General features: G+C 34.5%; 1 protein-coding gene across 1 annotated transcript; it reads right to left on the reverse strand.

Moving 5' to 3' along the window:
* Positions 1-7: 7 nt before the first annotated feature.
* Positions 8-13,161, reverse strand: LOC115441083 (serine/threonine-protein kinase STK11). Its single transcript, XM_030165680.2, is given in 8 exon segments — positions 8-518; positions 1,533-1,575; positions 1,578-1,695; positions 3,527-3,715; positions 5,363-5,499; positions 8,300-8,485; positions 12,335-12,871; positions 12,971-13,161. Coding segments are annotated over 7 exon segments (1,326 nt in total). The 5' UTR covers positions 12,869-12,871; positions 12,971-13,161; the 3' UTR covers positions 8-399.
* Between the last annotated feature and the right edge of the window lie 1,406 nt (positions 13,162-14,567).

Below are 14,567 nucleotides of genomic sequence, written 5' to 3' on the forward strand. Positions count from 1 at the left end.
CGAATAAACTTTAAAATATGTATTATTTGTAAAACACGTGGTGACACGAAGTGAAGTTACTTCACGGAAACAAACGCTAACACGCGCTGGAAGCTATCATTTTCATTTCAAACACGCAAACACTTCGACAACAGCGGAGAGCGTGAAAAAAGTTTACAAAAATAGGGAAACTCTTCGCCACCTGTGACATTTGCGACACGTTACAACATACATGCAACTATTGAGAAATACGAGACCACCGAGTTCGGGGCGTCAGGAAAATATATGACCGCGTTTGTAGAGCGGGCAGAACGGAACAACCTTAAAAGGCGACCACAGAGTAATTTTGAAGACGGAGAGGGAATAGAAGTGGGCGTACAGCCAACGTTATAAGCTGAACATGTGTCGCGCGGGCGAGCATCACGTGAGGCGGCACGACGGCAGGCGGCCGCACGACGAGTGCCAGCGCCGCTTGTGCGACGACTCGCCCTCCGACAGCTCCGCCGTCGACAGCGTGCGCGACCCGCCCGAGCACAGCTCTGCAACCAACCGCGCGCTCTACACCCTGTGCTACAACTCTATATTTAACTCTAAATTAATTAAATACAAAAAGGGTTATTCATATAAATTATGCTTCATATGCCTGGTAGAGTTAAATTATAAAAGGAATAATCGTTATCCTGTGGGAATGTTAGGCAAAAAGCATTATTATTAACAATGCAGTCATTACTATACATAAAACTGATTCTAATTTATAAACGAACAGGATTAGTAATAAAGTTGAGAGTTAATGTAATGTAGGTATGTACACTCGCCATGCGACGAACCTAACTCAACGAGCATATGCGTGCGCGCACGCGCCCGACAACGCGCTCGTCCTCCGTTTCTGGAACGTTAACATTGTGTTTACTCTGCTTGTTAGAATGTTACTTTACTCTTCAGGCTTGCGTGTATAGAGGTGTTACAAACACAAATACACGTTGGTGAACATTATGGCAGAAGAGCGATAATCAATTGTTACACAATGTTGTACAAATAACTTATTATTAATAGAAAAGGAAACTGCTCATTTTGGAAGAAAATTGTGGTTACCATGCGCAAAGACGATTTTAAACTTTAAGATACACAGTTTTATTTTTTTTTGCAAATAATAGTGGTTAATGCCTTATATTAATGTGTACATTGTTAGAATAGATATGCGGAGACGTCACATTAATGATGACAAAAGGATACAGAAATTTTATAGGGTTTTTCAACAAGTGCAAAATAATATGCTTGTGTGTCAGAAAGATTGTAAAACAGCGGCCTATTTCATATAATCTATAACCTCCGATTTTCCATAACCTCGGCTTATACAAAATATAAACTAATCAGAATGAGTTATCTATAACATAACATAATTTTGATTGATAAATTTTCAGCGATCGTTCCAAATATAACGATTGGGATCGTATTGAAATCGGTCGTAAGAATCAAAACTGCAGTTCCCTAATTTTAGCAGTTTTGATAGCGACAGTGGCCAAGAGAACGTTTGCAAATTGTGTAACACTCACCATGCCTCAAGTCCCTCTCGGTGAAGTACTCTCGGAGGGGAGGGGGTAGTGCCGCTCGACGAGGTAGGGTATGACGGTGGAGTTGTGCAGCTCGTCCGACCGCCGCGAGCGCGGACTCACGAGCCGCTCGCCCGGCTCCAGCGGCGGCCGCGACTGCACCCAACTACACCACACAACAACACACTGCAGTCACATTCAACATTGAAGGGACAGTCGATATAAACGATACTCTTTTATTATAGTTCTATGTACCAGGGTTTTGTCATGCATTCGTTATAACCGGTTTGTATACTATGTAACTACTACAGATATAGCGTCAAAAGGGGCGATAGCTGTACATCAAATACACACTGCACACCAACTTTTTCCTGCATTGGCACACACTTTCCCGTACAAGTCCGAAATTCTTTTTTTTTTTTAAAACCACCCTTGGTATAATTCTATTAATTAATGAGAGTGATCAATAAAACCATAATAAAACCATCAAAACGTTTGTTGTTATTACTTTTATTAAACTAAAGCGACACACTAAACAGGTAATTTCGATTTCCTTATCATTATAATTTGTTCAAACGATTTTATTAATTAATTCAAAACAAGTAAAAAAAAATAATACTAAAGTCCATTTAATTAATAACGAAGTATACACGTGCTTTGAATTCCAGATGATGAAGTCAACTTCATCTATTCGCTGTAAATAAATTACATTAGGGCATTTTATACAATTTGCTAGGAGTAGTTTTACTGGTTCCTTCTACAAGAGACTGTTTTTCATTAACTGGCGATAGAAAATTGTATCAATATTCAATTTCATTGCCTTACGACTGTTTTTGATGGTCGATCCAAATTTCAATCCTGGATCCAATCCCCAGAATAAACCAAACAAAATAAGCCATTTGTAAACATTTCAAGTAGTAACGATCAATGAGACGTTAGTCAATCTTATCCTTTGTCTATCGACGAATCATACGACATACCGACCTACCAGTACCTCACTCTTTAATTTGTCTTAGCGTCCGATACTTGTTATTCAATCGGAAATAAATGTTGCAATAAGTTACCTTAGTATTTTTTTATATATATTTATTTATTAAAGCACCATCGTTACCTAATGTCTACAAGTCTTATGATTAATTAAAGAACATTCAAGACATTAAAAGAACTTCTAGTGGTACTCATACGAAGCACAGCAATTCAACGTAGCAATTATAAGGGCATGCGCTCGAGGTCAAACCGCAGTATAACTATGATATCCTGATGATTATGTCATTATTGACATCAAGCGTCGGTGCTCTTTATGCTCATGAGCGATGACGTCACTAGTACATTGCGGTAAAACAACAAACCAATTCATTCGTGTAATCATTATTTCATTTATTTTTTTAAATATCATTATTACCCGCAATAAAATTAACCATCTTCAATCATGTTATTATTTTGCGATTAATGTTTGAATCTAATCGATACAACATTTCGCACATGATGTTCATAATTCTGCAATATAGATAAATAATACGGGTGAGTAGTCCGTGTCTTTGTTTTTGTTTGTTTGCCTGACCTGCACCACGGACAGTCCCTTTTAGTGATATTTCGTTTATTAAGTCATCAGCTCTTTCTTACATTTATTAGGGGAAGCCTGTGCCTCAGGGAGAATAAAGACACTTCCATGTCGTCTTAATTGCAGATTTGCTTATGGGTTTTAAGCGTTATCAAAATGAGAATATTATGGACCTAATACGATGGCATAAATAAATTAAAAATGTATCCTAAGAATTTCGTAGGCGTGTGAAGAGTGCTAATCTGCAGTTATTATAATATTTTGAATCAATTGTTTGTTATGAACAAATAAAATAAAATTAGGTATTTGTTTAACGTTCTGCTGACTATTTGTCGCGTTTTCGAGGTATTTTTTTTTCCTATAATATTAAATGTTCGGGTTGTAAACTGTATGATTGTAGTGTATGTGTGCGCGTGGGTAGTGTGTGGGTACTCACGCGTGCCTGCGGATGTCGTGCACGCCGGGGCGCAGCGCGGGGTCGCGCGCCAGCATGGCCGTGAGCAGCGCGCCCAGCGACGCGCCCACCACGCGGAGCGGCGGCGCCGGCCAGCCGCGGCCGATCGCCTCCAGCAGCCGGTACACGTTGTCGCCCTCGAACGGGTACCGCCCCGTCGTCATGTTGTATCTGCACGCAGAAACACACCACCGCCTCCATCAGTCAGGACCAACTCGGCCACATCAGCCGCCTTGGAAAGTCTCGCGACTCGAGAGACGGTGTCGTTTAACTTAAATATTTGAAATTGATTGAGATGCCAATGCGATAATCACGAATAAGTCTCTCAACCAATCCCAATAAAACGACACGAAGTCATGTCGTTTTTGCCACATTTTAAGCACACTGGCCCATATCAGGACAAAATTGCGTCAACAGTAAAAATATCGATTTACATCAAACATCTAAACACCACATGCAGCGCTCAACATACGTCATGATTTTTTATTGACGTGAACCAAACTGTTATTCCTGATGGTATAAATCATGTGTTTGGTATTTGAATTTAAAATAGGTTAAAGCCAAGTCTCAAAACATAAAATATAGTTGAAACTTAAATAGAAAAAGAAATATGGAAAAATAAAAGCACGTTTTTACGGGCATTAAAATGTGTTTTTATTAATATCTATAAACTTAAAACAACGAGATGCCATTATTATTCGTAACAAGGCGCCGAATGTCGTACATTTTTGGGTTTCATTGAAACCCGTATTGATTAAGACATCAAAAGTTAATACCCTTACGACCTACGTATTCGTGTTTTAACCTTCTACGCCCATTTTATAGGTGATGTATTATTAGCTATGGTTTAGATACCTACTAGGAATATTATTGTTCTACGCGAGAATTTAATAGAGCCCATATTTAATAATTGGCTGATAAAGTAAAATTTTATTACTAATAATACTTTGTGGATTTGGGCTAATTCTTACCAAAATGTTAATTTTGTTGAATATCACTCATGCATTCAAATTGGTGCATTTACATGACTCACTGTTTATGTAAACTTGTAATAGAAATAGAACACAATTGATGTTTGATTTCTAATTCCTTCGATCTACAAATTACGCATTTACTATTCAAATTAAGTGCCCTTATTTTTTGTCATATCTAATTCTTAACAGAGAGTCAGTTTACTTGTATAACTATCATGATTTTGTAAAGAAAAGTTATTGCAAAATGATTTTAATTATGTAACAAATTTATTATAAATATTCGCTGCATTTACACTTAAATATTTTAAAAACGTGATGTGTATTGTAGTGTGTAGAATAAGCTTAACAGTTACACAATATGAAATGTAGACACTCAAATAACTTTATTGAAGAATGGTATATAGAGAACTGGCAATTTTTCAAATTATAATGTGATCGAGGCCATGTGTGGTAGAAGCTCGAGTGTGGCGGCAGCCCAGGTATTTTGATATCTGATGTATACCCAGAATAACTCGCCATTGTTAAATATAAAATCGTTAGTTTCTGTCAATGAATACTGGGAATATTGTAAACGGTACATTATTCAGGCAATACCTTATTCTTTATCTCCAACCATTCATGAATAATTCCTAGGATTCCGATTACGTTGATAGAATTTTATAATATTATAGTCAACATTACGTTAATTAGCAGTTTTTTTTTACATAAAGACGGCGAATGTATAATCATATATGTAATATGAAACATGAATATCATAATTTAATCTAGTTTCGATTTTATTCGCATTCTCGCTTATACGACCGCATATTTGTACAATATCTACAAATAAATAATAGATACTTACAAAGTGACCCCACTGCTCCAAATATCTACTTTGATTCCGGAGAACTGCTCAGCTCCGTTGGCTATTTCTGGCGGTTGGAAGGCCGGGGAGCCTTGCCCTGTATAGCACGTGTCCTCGGGAGAAAACATATCTAACGCCTGAAAACAACATATTGCGTCACATTATTAAACTTTACTCCCGCTTAGTATGTAGACATACGCGTACAATGTACATTCATGCGTTGTCAGAGCGTAAAAACAATTCAAAGAACTTTAGTCACCTTTAGTAGCTTAGAGGCTCACCAAATAAAAAAAAACGTAAAAACTGTCAATCGAGCAAGTCATTCCAGTCAATATTTCTTTTATCAAATACCAAAGTTTCCAAGGCCAGAATATTAAACATAGATTAAACCATATAAGGGACTTTTTTAATATTTTTTCCAGTAAATATACGTGTGTCGTCTACAGTCGCTACAAGGCCATTTTTTTCATTGACGTAACGGGAGGGCGGTTGGACAATATTCCCCCGCATTAACCTTGGCAGGTTGGACTGGCAGACTACGTTGGTATTTGCGACCCTCGAACCTAAATTATTCTGCAATGTAACCCAAAAATAAGGTTGAATTACGTAAAGACTGATTGAAATTATAATAATTGAAAATCATATGCTAATGGAAAATTACATAAATAACATCAATTTCCTAAAAAAAATTGCATATGAATAAATACTTGCACTGACATTGTATATAATACGCCCTATTCGTAAAAGCTTTGTAGAGCTTTTTTTAATATTCAGAATCTTACACAAGTCGAAGCAGGTTAAAGTTTTAAATACTTAATCAATAATAAAAACATATCTAGAGCTATAAAGACCTTTGCATAGCATATTGATATTAATAATCTCTTTTTGCTCTCCTTGGACTTTGACAAATTCACATAATAATATATATAATAATCCTGTACTCCCATCAGTAAAGCGGAAAAACACTAAATTAAAGCTACATATATTGTATATAACAATTAAGGAACAAATATATGGAGCAATATCCAAATAAAGATTCAACTTATGTTATGGATAATAAGCAACTATAAGTGTGAAAGCGATTAGAAGACCGGTACATCAAAAGCAAGGGTTAAACAATTTGTTTATTAAAAACCTGATCTCCAGGAAATAATATTATCTGTCGATACTTGTGAATGTTTGGGGATGGAAATGTGGCTGTGTGCCTATAAAATGTTCTAAAATATTTAATAAAGTATTCCTTGTATTGCAAGGTTCATCTATAATGTAATGATATGACACGGTTTGACCTACAAACTGCAGGGCGCAGGGCGCACCCCCACATGAAGGCGGGGTGTTACAATACGTATATTGATAAACAATTTAGATTTTACTACTTGCGCCTAACAGGCGGGGCTTTAGTTTGTAGTCAGGTTGGTTTGCTTCGTCATGAGGTTTACGAACTTTGATGATTGATGGATGAAGTAGCTACTAAATATAATGGCCATGACTCCCTAATTAAAAAAAAAAATAAAGTTTCATTTTCCAAGCCAGGTCTTTAGAAACATGATAAGTAATTTTAAAACTTATTTTAGTTGCTCTTAAGTGATAGAAAGTCGAATATATTAAACACTGTATTGAACGCTTGTATACAAGAGGTAAAAATACATCAGGTAACTACTTTTTCGCGTTTTAACACAACTTTCACTGGAACATACTAATCGGCCTGCTTGTGTTTTCAACTAAGCTTCAATAATAAGTCCTCATAATGCACAGTGGTGCAAGTGGCTAAACTCAAGCTCTATCCTATCTATTGCGATCTTTAGCATGATTGACTACTAGTCGTACTCTAGTACGAGCTATTACCACAATTTCATCACATGTTAGCGCAACACGCACTTAATTTTAGTTGAAGCATTTTGGTTACCAATTTAATAGTCGATTATGTGTCAAGTTTGCAAAACATAAGCTAGTTGGATTCGTTTAATATGGTCCTTTTCCAATTTCAAGTGCAGACACGTGTATCGCACACTTTACGTTAGAATAAATGATATGAGCAGTAGAAATGAATTTAGAAATATTTAGCTTTCACAAATGCCACTGGAACTAGGTAACTAGGTCTCATTATCGATTTTTACAAATGGTTCGACCTTGTCTTCAGCCTAGAATACGGTATAACATTTATGCAACACGAGTTATTCGTGTGTTTGTTTTCATAAACATTACGATTCAGATGGCTTTTACGATGTTTCGGGACAATATTGTGGATTGACTACAACTCTCGAATTTAAATAATTTCAATGCAACTAGGTCAAGGGTGAAGCTAGAAATTATGGACTATGGTCGAGGTCGCTACAGAACTAGGAGAAATAAGAGAAAATTGTCCACAAGGTTGAAACGAGATTTCCTCCGCACGGCGTCGGCGCGTTCGATGTTAGGACGTAAATAGAGGATGCATAATGCACTATTGTTACACATATACAAAAGTACAGGTAAATCCACTTTACGTTGTATAATCATTACTGTGATCTCTCATAACGAGTAGCCCTTCTATAATCCGATGGAGGAATCGCTGTGATTTACTAAGCGTGATCATCCTGTTTATAGGTAATTTGATTAAATCTCGGTGACATTGTGTAGAGTTTCCCTTTAGTTCCTAATGTTTAATATTTATTAGTAGGTAAAAATGCGTTAGTCCGGAAAAATTTGCATATCCAAATATAACAGCTACTTCTAAGATTTTATAGAATTCGGCTTTTTATTTTCAAATCACGTAATCTAATTATTATTTGGCATTCATAGACGTGTTAAAAAAAATTTAGTCAGTCACGCTTAGGGCGCCTTCTAATTAGCACTTATTAATTAGGAAGGCAACCTTGTTCTCCATTAATTGTGTACTTTAACGTAAGTATTGAGGCATTATGACATTTTGTATAAATACATACATAACAAACTCACCTCAGCAACACCGAAGTCGGTTATCTTAAGCGTTTGGTCCAACGTGAGTAGTAAGTTTCCCGGCTTGATATCCTTATGCACCACGCCCTGCCCGTGTAAGTACTCCAAGCCGTCCAGAAGCTGTGTGAAGTAATCGTGGGCTTGTCGCTGCGGAAACTTTTTACCAGGACTCGATTCTAACATATCCTGAAACAAAAAACAGGCTAAAGATTGTGTTAAACAAATATGTCTTTTAAATTTTTAGAATTGAAAATCCCATTTCGTGTACGAAATGTATACATGTTTGTTACCGGCAATCTTTTTAATACGACACATGTTTGAAATATTCCACATTTTGCCTAGGCATTCTATACCAAATACGCAGCCGGTAATATGAGTAAAAAGTTTATGCTTGAATTATTAATTTCTGACATTTCATGTACAGTTTCAATCTAACCTAACCAACATGAGGATTTATATTATGACATAACTTGTCAAAAACCTACACTAAAGCCGAATAAAAACACCGTAATAATATTACAATTAAATAAACTATTTTTCGGATTTTATCGCGGTTTTAATTTTAGTTTTGTCCCGACGTTTCGAAGACTTTGTAGCCTTCATGATCACGATCCCCCGTAACCGCGATATACTCCGACAAATAGTTTAATTTTAATGTCTAACATTCGCGTAAACAAGAAACCATAATAATATGTTTAATTTGTCCGCCAGTTTTCATAGGTAAGAATGTACATTTATAACATTTATAAATACAGACCATTATCTATTAACTTCATACATTACTAGCAGGTATTCTATACAATACCTGGATATTGTATACTTTGCTTAAATAAAATATGTAAATGGACAATAAATTTTCATAATAATTTATACATTTTCTATACGCCCCAGTATTCTATAAATTATCTAGGCATTGTATAGATTACCTGCATTATACATGTTGCCGCTGACAAGCATATCAACAAATATAGGTACAGTTTTATTTTTCGTAGACTAATCCTATATTAGAAAATATAGGAATGATTTGTACATCCTATTGTTAAATATTCTTGGGTACAGCCTCGTCGCAAAGTAATAATAATCCTGAAACTCGAGTCTCCAAGAAAGGGCTATGGCGGGTTTCTTTGAGTGTGGGCAAAACGTATTCAATGAGTAGAGCTAAATAGAAAGTTAGCCCGGAAAATATGAAAGCGTACAATGCAGATATAAGGATGAAAAATATTTTAATAAAAATCGTAAAACAGGCCACGGTCAATATAATGTTAATGCGTTCATTCTGATAAACAATAATGATATACTCAAGTCACATGAGTGATGTGCTAGTACTATAGTGCAATCATTACAATTAATCGAAACAATTGAATAAAGTAAGTGTTCAAGTACAAGTCCCGATTCTGTGACGGTCTATTTATATTATTTTTTCTTTCTACATATGATTGAATATTTATAAAAAATATTCCGTCATCCTTTTTTATTGACATTTGATTGATGTTCACGTAGTAACTATTCCTTCTAGTCAATTGAACAATGAGAAAACTTGACAGAACCCCAAAAATTGTAGTCGCTAAAAACTAAAGGCTAAAACATTTAAATGAGTACGGTTTTGATGGGCTGACATAAATGCTATGCTTGCTATTTCTTGCAATAAAAATTACGTAATAATTCACTGAATAATATATAAAAAGAATTGCCATGCGAGGACGGTACGGGTCGCGGCGCCCGCCAGTCATTAATAAAGACGTAGGTACTAAAGCGGTACTAACCACAATTATAAATGTGTTACTATGTTAACGATCATTTTAATGGGTCAAGTCTCTCAGATGCGGTTAATCAAATATTCTATAAATGAATATAATTTATCTGATATAATGGACATTTATTCATAATATATACACTTGTTCAAATCAAGATCCTACTTTCTGCTAACCAGAAATTGTATATTAATTTATTGACATATTAAAATATTTATAATATTGACCCATGCATAACTTTACACTTTAGAAAGTTATCAGGTTTTGATGTTTTTCTTATTAAACAGAGTATAAAATCATGATCTTGATACAATTTAAAGTAAAAATATATCTACCTATAACAATAGAAAATATTAAGAAGTAAAAATTTTAAGATATGATGGCACTTGAGGTCTGTATAGTAGTAAAGATTACTGTAGCAATTCTGTATATAAAGCTGTAATTTGCAGTTTCTCATTTATTTCTATTGCTATTTGACCAAAGCCATGCTTACGGTTGCAGATGCAGGCAGGTTAGACATCTGCAACTTAATAAATAATAATATTATGAAAGACAAAAAAAGTATTTTTACACTATATTCAATCAGTGCATTGTGGAATCTATGAAAAAGAGAATAGCTTAATCGCATATCGACTTAGATATTTCTGTAGCAGAAGGTCAACAAATAAATTAGGAGGCCATGTCCAATAATCACAATATCCTTTAATCGAGAACACAACAACCCCTACCGAAATACTGGTTGGTGGTAGATAGAAAGATTGATATTACATAGTACTGACCACTTGCAAAACTATGATTTTTGATTCACAAAATTCTTTAAATCTCAAAAGCCATTACACTATTAAAATATTAGATGTAAATTGAGGCTACTGAGAATAATTATGAGTCACTAAAAATGAGACTAAAACCCCTATCATGAGCAAAATGATTCACTAAGTCATTGTATGACAATTTATCACGTTAGCATCACTACAGTTAAGTTAGCTGATCAGTCTGTTAATCAAATACTTTGCATAACGCTAATGAATGCAGTGTAGTTAACTCATTTTTCAATTGCCTCTGTGTATAACTGCAATGCTGAGGTCCTAGATTTGATCAGCAAGTTGGGAAAGTGATATCGTATTTTTCAACTCAGTATCGGCCGGGAGTCTGGAATGTGTGCCTGATATGTTAATGGGCTCATCCCTATGAAATCATGGGACAGAATACACACAACAGAAAATGGCTGGACATGTTGTGCCTTTACCTACCACTTCAGAGAAAAAAGTGTGAGTTTTTTAATACTTTGAATGACGAGACAAGCTTGCGGTTTTCTTGATGGTAAGCAATACAACCACCCATAAACAGAAGAAATACCATATAACACCTTGAATTACCAAGTATTGTTTGGTATTCCACTGTGCTCACCATCCTGAGACATGAGATGTTAAGTCTTATTATATCCAGTAGTTACACTGGCTACAATGTCCTTCAAACTGGAACACAACAGTGACAACACACTGCTGCTTGGTGGCAGAAATAGACATTGCAGTGGTACCTACCCAGGGGACTCTCACATATGAGACTTGCCACCAGTAAAATGATGGGAGTGAGTGTATTCCTTATAAACAAGGATGTGGTTTATTAACATAAATGAATAGACGAAATAATAAACAATCTATACATATAGGCATAGACTAGATTTTTATTATTCACTTGCAATAATAATATATGTAAATACACACATAATTATACCTGCCAATGGGTTTGTTTACTTCTACAATATGTTGTATATTTTATCACATTAATAAACCTGTATGATGTCATGTGCTTTATCACAAATATGTGGTTTATTTTCTACTTCATGGTTTATCATACATATGTACCGCCTCTACCAGCTTGTAAACAAAACTATAAAATCCAAGTGGTTATAAAGGTTAGTTTCATGTTGTTAGAATATATTTTTTAATAAGTAGGTATCTATGTTGTATATAACACACCATACAGACAATAACTTAAACTACAATACATAGTTATATAGATTCTTGTTGCAGCCGCACACCCTGTCAGCATAATTCATTCATATGATGAACTTTATGAACATTTTATTAGTATTGTAAAATTAGTAAAATAAATGACTACAGTAATGTTATATTGTACAAATTTTCTCCTAATAACCCTGATTAAAATAAACATGAAAACCATATACTTATATTAATAATAGACAAACCTTGATTCTTTTAAATTTCAAGGGCTGTCATTAACAAAAATAGTTTGTTGAAACTTTATAAACAAAATGTCTCACCTGTAGCACTCCAACACAAAACTCCATTACAAGGTACATCTTCTGCTTCTCATCATTAAATATAACGTCGACTAGTTCTATCACATTTTTATGTCTAAGTATTCGCAGTAACTGTATCTCTCTTTGCACATTCTGCTCCCCATTTGGGATCCTTCTTAACTTCCGTTTCTTAAGGATTTTGACCGCCCGCCTGCACAATGTCACAGAGTCCAACATCTCCTTGACTTTCCCATAGGAGCCCTCCCCTAACACGTCTCCCATAACGTACTTGCCTACCATTTTACATTTTTTCTTTTTGCTCCTATAAATTATGTCGGCGCTGTCCACTCTATTGAAGTAGAAATTGGGTGGATCTAAATCTTCTATTTCATCGTCGTGGAGCCATGTCACGGAGTGTGGCTCGGGACTACCTTCCAGCATAAAATTATCATCGCTCTCTTGCGGTGCAATGACGTTTGATACCTCAAACTCCACATTATCGGCGTCCGGAAGACTTTCACTACTACTGATTTTTCTACACATTCTTGGATCCATTATCTACCAAAACAACACATTTGTAAAACTGTCTGTGTATCTGTGCGATATTGCAAGGCCTTTTGTCATAAGATCATAAAGGCTATATCAAAATAAACTTACGACTTTATATATAACATTTCTCAAAATCTCACTCCGGTTCACTATATTTAAATGATCATTACAAAAATTATTATGTTTGCATAAAAGGTAAATAAAATTATTTAACAAGTTATCAACCGTATGAATATCCCTGAGACAAGAACCACAGACACAGAAAATAGAAATGAAGCATGTTTGATCATTGATGATACTCCCTGACACATGTATTGTTAAAATAAGCGCCATCTTTTAACATGGCTTATAAATGTATAATCTGTATAATCTGTAGCTACAAAAAAATTGGACATAATAAAATAGTGTGAATACAATAGATATATTAATAGCTTTTGTCCAATTTCCAGATATAAAAGCTATTTACACCGATGTCGTTATAAGAAAAGAAATACGATTATAGTATTTTTGTTTCAAGTCGTGAACCAGATTTCTTTTCGTTTAACTATTAGTTTAGATAAATTTTAACAGCTGACGACTTGATGTGGAGACATTTTTGTGATTATAGAAATGTTAAAAAAAACTGTAATGTATTTTTTCGGAGTCAACTATTGACTGGATGATTTTCAATATTATAAAGAAAACATGGTGCGATGTAGCATTTTTGGATATAAAAATGATAGTAAAATAGAAAATACCGGACTTGTCTTTTTATTAGTATTTACTTTGAATCGGTCACTAGCTTTAAAATATATATTTAAAATCCTATTTAAGTTATTTTCATTATTTTTGACGTCAATTCTCTAAAAATAAAAATACAATCATCGAATTAAAGTTTTAAAGTTTCTCAGTTTGGTGTTGCCCATAAATTCTTATCCGTATGTATGTAGAAGCATAAATATGTATTACATTTTTAACACTGTGTTCTAGTAATTTAATTTCGTACTCAGATTCAAAAATTCTTGCAATCATTTCATAATTTTAAGGTTACTTATCCGATTTATTAAGAATATTTATTAAGGTTATAGCTTAAGGTCCATTTTTCATACATTTTGTTTCACCTTTAATCTGGGTAACTAAACAAGTATTGACAAGTAAAGAATTTAAATTCACGTCTAGTTAGTGATTAGTTCTCGCAGTTGAAAGAAAGTAAAATAATTAATATGCATGGATATTTCGGCCTTTAAAACTTCGTCGTATTAAATTTTAAAGGCCGAAATATCCATGCATTTACAATAATAATATTATTTTATTATTGTATTATTTTATTAACTGACAATGGCTTTTAGGTATCTAAAAATGGTTTTTTAATTTCAAATGCTAAAGCAAAAAATTGCAATCTTATTGGATGTGTATAAATATACCAATATATAATACTTAGTTACCTGGTATTACCATTTTTTCAATCAAACAGAAAAAGCTCCTAAAATTTTGTTACTCCTACTTATTTACTTAGCTGCAGAAATCTTATTGTATAGATAATAATTTTAATGAAAACCAAAGAGTATGTAATCACTTCGTTAAATCGAAAACCAGTGCGTAAGGGAGTAGGAGGCAGCTTAGAAAATATGTAGATTAACCCGGCGAGCGTGTGGCGGGGTATGTCATACCCCCCATGTTAATTACTGGCGTATATTTTTTGTGCCTGACTTTCAAACTTATAGTC

The sequence above is a fragment of the Manduca sexta genome, unplaced genomic scaffold (genome assembly GCF_014839805.1).
Source record: "Manduca sexta isolate Smith_Timp_Sample1 unplaced genomic scaffold, JHU_Msex_v1.0 HiC_scaffold_1084, whole genome shotgun sequence".
Taxonomy (NCBI): Eukaryota; Metazoa; Arthropoda; class Insecta; order Lepidoptera; family Sphingidae; genus Manduca; species Manduca sexta.